A 5,917-nucleotide genomic window follows, 5' to 3' on the forward strand; every position below is an offset into this window, starting at 1 on the left:
AAATACCAATGGTCTTCAACCTGCGGACCTCCAGATGTTGCAAAACTGCAACTGCTGCATGCTGGGAGTTGTAGTTTTGCAACATCTGGAGGTCTGCTGGTTGAAGATCACTGTGACCTATACTTTGTATTCTAGATTTTCCTCATTTAAAATTGGGTGCGTCTTAATATGCCGGAGCGTCCTATAGGGCGAAAAAGTACGGTAATATTAAACTATTATATCTTCTCTAATTAAAAATTTCGAGATCCTTAATTAATAAACAGTATATATATTTTTTTGCATATTTCATTGTTTGTGTTTTATTCATGGAACAATATTGCGTATATTTCAATTTCAAAGACTACAGAGGCCTTAGCATTGGCCTCTGGGGATCTCACCTGTTTATAATTGCCTCATATTTATTTTTTTTTTTTTTAGAGATAAAGCTTATGGCCCAGATTCATCAAAGTTTGCTTCTGTGGACGATTTTCTCACACCCGACATGTGCCGAATTTATCATTATGGCGCACGCACTTTGATAAATTTGGCGCACACGCGCCAAAATCACGTTTCCGCTTCTCTACTCAGAATTCAGCAAGAAAAAGGGTTAGGAGAGCTCTACAGAGTGTTGCGGAGAGCTCTACAGAGTGTTGCGGAGAGCTCTACAGAGTGTTGCGGAGAGCTCTACAGAGTGTTGCGGAGAGCTCTACAGAGTGTTGCGAAGAGCTATAACAAGGTTTGTGCCAGCAATTTAAGGCTGTTTGTGAATAATGAGTTTTCTGTACAGCTGTAACCATTTTGTGAATAGCGATATTAGGAGTTGTGTGGAGATGTGGAGACCTATAACAACTTATTTGAAAGCTATAACAAGTTTTTTTGGAAACAATGTAAGCTGGTGTGTGGAAAGCTATCCGAAATTATGTTAACAGCTATAGCAGGGGTATTCAACTGGCAGACGGCGGTTCATATCCGGACCGCAGCCGCCAGTCATCAGCCTTGGAGAAAAATTAGCTCCGGGATGATGAGGTACCAGGCTGCGGCAGGGGGGATGGCAGGGGTCCCACCTGCGATCAAAAGCAGAGTAACCCTTAAAGAATGGGGATTAGTAAATGTTTAGAGGCGGAGTACACCTTTAACCTCTTGGGGACGCAGGGCGTATGCATACGTCCTGCATCCCCAATCCTTAAGGACTCAGGGCGTACCTGTACACCCTGGTCCAGTATAACGGGTTTACACCGTTCTCACCGTCTGAGAAAAGGTTAAACCCCGTGGGTCCCGGTTGCTACGGGCAGCCAGGACCCACGTCTAATGCCGGGCACGGCCGATCGGGCTGATGCCCAGCATTAACCCTTTAACAAAGTTGATTGCAGCATCTAAAACGAAAGTAAAAGAATCCCGGCAGCTCAGCGGAGCTGTTTGGGACTATCGCAACAAAATCGCGATGTTCCGATCAACTTACCAGATGATGAGAGGGTGCTCACCTGCCTCTCTGTCGTCCGGTCGGCGATCTATTGCTCCATGCCTGCGCATCAGGCTAGAGTAGCTGAGCGCTGGTGACAATGATCAATGCTGTGCAATGGAATAACACTGAACAGTGTAAGCAATCAGAAGATTGCATGTTGTAGCCCCCTATGGGGGCTAAAAAAAAAAAAAGGTGTAAAAAAAAAATTCTGAAAAGCTCATTAACCCCCATTTCCCATTTTTAAAATAAAAGAATGTAATAAAGAATAAAAATAATCATATGTGGTACCGCCATGTGCGTAAACGTCCGAACTATTAAAATATAAGGTTAGCTAAGCCGCACGGTCGATGGCGTACACGCAGAAAAATACCAAAGTCCAATTTTGTGCATTTTTGGTCACTTCATATACCATAAAAATATTAATAAAAAGCGATCAAAAAGTCCTATGAAAACCAAAATGGTACCGATAAAACTACAGGCAATGGCACAAAAAATGAGCCCTCATATAGCCCGTACACGGAAAAATAAATAGGGGTCAGAAGATGCCAATTTTAAGCATACTAATTTTGGTGCATGTAGTTTATAATTTTTTTAAGTATTAAAATAAAATAAAACTATATAAATTGTAACCGGATGGACCTACAGAATAAAGATACTGTATTATTTTTACCAAATATTGCACTGCATAGAAATGGGAGCCCCCAAAAGTTACAAAATGGCGGTTCTTTTTTCGATTTTTGGTTTCGCCACAGGTTATATTATAAAATAAGTGATGTCATTACAAAGTACAATTGGTGACGCAAAAAATAAGCCCTTATAGGGGTCTGTAGATGCAAAATTGAATGTGTTATGATTTTTTAGAAGGAAAGGAGGAAAAAACGAAAATGCAAAAACGAAAATTTGCTGAGTCCTTAAGGGGAAAATAGGCCCTAAGGGGTAAAAAGACACCAGAAATTAAAGTATGAATATAAATATTTAATTTAAAAATATTCTATTTTAAAAATATTAATAGATTAGTTGAAGACTATTAACAAAAATAAATGCATTTAAATTACATCAATAAAATAAAATGTCAATATACTGCAACATTTTTTAAATAAATAATTCTAAATATTATTAAATAATAATAAATACGATACAATATTCCTTTGAGTTTACAATATTGACTAATGTAAGTTTTCTAGGTAGTCAGAAAAGCAGAAACATAAGTGAGGTTCAAGCTGGGGGAGATTCCTGGAGATTTTTAATCAGATGCGCCCAGATCTGCGTTAAATCAGGATAAACTCGAAAGTGAAAAGTGAAAAAAAAGTCTACGTGAGCAAGATGTCAAGAAAGTTGCAAAAAAGTCGCAAATAAGTGGAGTTGCGCCAAAGGTGTGCCAAATATATGGGAAAATAAGCTCTAAAAACTGTGATAAGTCTCGGTCTATTACTTTGTATTTGTTGTGTATAATCCTGACATATAGGATTGACATTCTCCTGTCATCAGCTATATTGCTGCTCTTCTGTCTCTGCCATCAGCCATAATAATTCTGCTCTTCTTCATCTGCCATCAGCTATAGATTGCTTCTCTCCTGACTCTACCACCAAGAGTAGGATTGCCTCTCTCCCATTTTTGCTATAAATCATAGAATTGCTGCTCTTCTTCATCTGTCATCAGCTATAGGATTGCTGCTCTTCTGCCACTGCCACTGGCCATAGGATTTCTGCACCACAAAGAGTAGATTTGCCTTTCTAATATTTCTTCTATCAGCCATAGAATTGCAAATCTTCTTCATATGGCACCAGCTATATGATTGCTACTCTTCTGTCACTAGCCATAGATTGCTTCCCTCCTGCCTCTGCCACCAAGAGTAGGATTGCGTCTTTCCTATTACTGCCATCAGACATAATAATCCCAGCTTGGTACTCCAAGAGATTATAATGCATAGAACAATGGGAGAGCTACCTCCAAGCCTTGCCACCTTGGTGCCATTGTCCCCACTGAGACTGTGATTACATAACATGTCCCTTGACAACTTATGATCCTTATGCATGGAGCCAATATTGGGCGACATAGGCTTTTAAACTGGTGAACCTCCAGATGTTGCTAAACTTCAACTTCCAGCATGCCTAGACAGCCGGCTGTCCGGCCATGCTGGGAGTTGTAGTTTTGCAATAGCTGAAGGAACCCTAGTGTGTGTGCCCCAGCTCCGCCTAGCTCATCAATATTCCTTCCATCCCTCCGCCTCTCCCTCTTCTCCCCGCTCTGTAATGATGAGGGAGGGGCAGAGGGAGGGGAGGAATATTGATGAGCTGGGCGGCGCTGTGGACGAGCGGCGCTGACATCAGAGTGCCAGTAACCCTGCCTGTGGCAGTTAGCACCTAATTAGTATATACAGAAAAACTAAGATTTTGGCCAAACGGCGGGGCGAATCTGGGCACGGTAGGCATCAAACTGATCAGCGTCCCCCACACTACCAGCCAGTATCGCTGGTTAGTACTGGGGGAACAAGGTTACAGTTTTCGTTTAACTCACCTTCCGATGTTCCCCTGTTGTGCCGATATCGGCGTTCCGGTCCTCCGGTGCCGGTCTTCTTTCTGCTTCATGGGGACGGTGAGTCATACTGCGCTCAGGTTATTGCCGGCCACATCGATGTCCCGCCTCGGCCGATGATAGGCTGAGTGCACTGTCATGTAACGAGCCTGGGCAGCAGGGAGAAGGTGGGGCCCAGGCTCCTTACATGACAGTGCACTCAGCCTATCACCGGCCGAGGCGGGACATCGCTGCGGCCGGCAATACGCTGAGCGCAGTATGACTCATCTTCCAATTTGAGTGTACAGCACTGCGGAATCTGTGTGCGCCATATAAACAATTATTATATTATTATTAACGTCATATGAGTTGTCTTATCCTTTTCTTAAACTTTTCTGTTTTTAATCTAATTTCTCTAATAGTGACAACAATACCTCTTACCTATTGTACAACTTCATTCATAGATAATTCAAAAACTCAACAAGAGTAATAATTCGTCCCATACTGAATACCACTAGACTTACAGCAGCATTGGTTTGCACAAGTTCCACCCTACCTTCCACAGCAGAAAGTATTAGGAGTAGGAATACTCATTGCCCCCCCCCCCCCCCCAAAAAAAAACACTAAAAATAAAAAAATCTGTTTGTCCTCCTCTGTTGATAATAAATTGTATGATCAGTATTAAAAGTAGGTTGATCAAAATCATTCCACAAAAGTCTTCTCAGCTTCTGCTTCTTCCATCGACTTTTGACCATTGTATCACCTTCTTCACAGCGTTCTTCACTTCCTTGTTCCTCAGCGTATATATAAATGGGTTGAGCATTGGTGTTATGATGCTGTACACCACACTTATGACTCCATCATAGGCCGCAGAAAAGAGGGAACCTGGATGACAATACATAAAAATAACTGAGCTGTAGAAGAGGAGGACAACAGATAAGTGAGAGGAACACGTGCAGAAGGTTTGCCGGCGGCTTGTGAACGTACTAAGTTTTAACACTGCTCTAATGATGAGAACATAGGAGCCCAGAATAAAATACATGGGCCCCATTAGCATTATTGAGCCTTCAATGAAGACAACCATTTGATGAGCAGATGTGTTAATGCAGGAGAGTGAGAACATGGCTGGGATATCACAGAAGAAGTGGTGGATGACCCGACCACAGTAGGGAAGAGTAGAGGTCATAACGGTGAACAGAGTTGCATTGAGGTTCACTAAAATCCATGAGGAAGTCAACAGAGTGATGCACGTCCTCTTACTCATGATGGTCGTGTAATGCAATGGTTGACATATTGCAGCATATCGATCAAAGGCCATAATGGCCAGCAAAAAGTTGTCCATGTTACCCACCATGTGGAACAGGAAAAGTTGAATGAAACAACCATGAAATGAGATGGACAAGTCCTGGGAGAGGAGGCTATAAAGAGCCCGGGGGACGGTGATAGACGTCAGGCAAATTTCTACAAAGGAAAGATTCCCCAACAAGAAGTACATTGGGGTGTGGAGCTGAGACTGGGTGGAGATGAGCAGAAGGATTAGGACATTACCCATGATACAGATAACGTAGGCGCCCATGAAAAAAGAGAAAAGGGGCATTCGATGATTTGGCTTCTCTGAGAGGCCCAGAAGAATGAAACCAATGAAGGATTGATTCTGTAGATCCATATGTCAACATGTGAAGACAGGGGCCGCTGGGTAATACTGAATGCAATATAGAGTCCTGGTGGGAATGAGCTCCGTGAATGTTTCCAGAGAGGAAAGTATATAAGAACCTGGTAGAATCAGATCCACAGCATTTGTTTCCATCCATAAAACTTTTGCCGAACCTAAAATTTCAGAACATTTGTTGTAAATAAAAAATAAAATAAAAAATGCCAAAAACATTTTTACTCTTGCCACCTATTTGATTTTAAAGTATCTCTACTTCCAAAAATAAGAAAAATAAATTGCACATATGCTAA

General features: G+C 41.8%; 1 protein-coding gene across 1 annotated transcript; it reads right to left on the reverse strand.

The window, feature by feature from the left end:
* Positions 1-4,651: 4,651 nt before the first annotated feature.
* Positions 4,652-5,691, reverse strand: LOC130291471 (olfactory receptor 1361-like). Its single transcript, XM_056540208.1, has one exon. The coding sequence runs from the start codon at positions 5,619-5,621 to the stop codon at positions 4,677-4,679; it is 945 nt and encodes a 314-aa protein (XP_056396183.1). The 5' UTR covers positions 5,622-5,691; the 3' UTR covers positions 4,652-4,676.
* Between the last annotated feature and the right edge of the window lie 226 nt (positions 5,692-5,917).

Source organism: Hyla sarda, chromosome 9, assembly GCF_029499605.1.
Source record: "Hyla sarda isolate aHylSar1 chromosome 9, aHylSar1.hap1, whole genome shotgun sequence".
Taxonomy (NCBI): domain Eukaryota; kingdom Metazoa; phylum Chordata; class Amphibia; order Anura; family Hylidae; genus Hyla; species Hyla sarda.

Bases quoted from the DNA above. Each gene is read 5' to 3' on its own strand.
- LOC130291471 (XM_056540208.1), bottom strand. From the start codon at position 5,621: ATGGATCTACAGAATCAATCCTTCATTGGTTTCATTCTTCTGGGCCTC.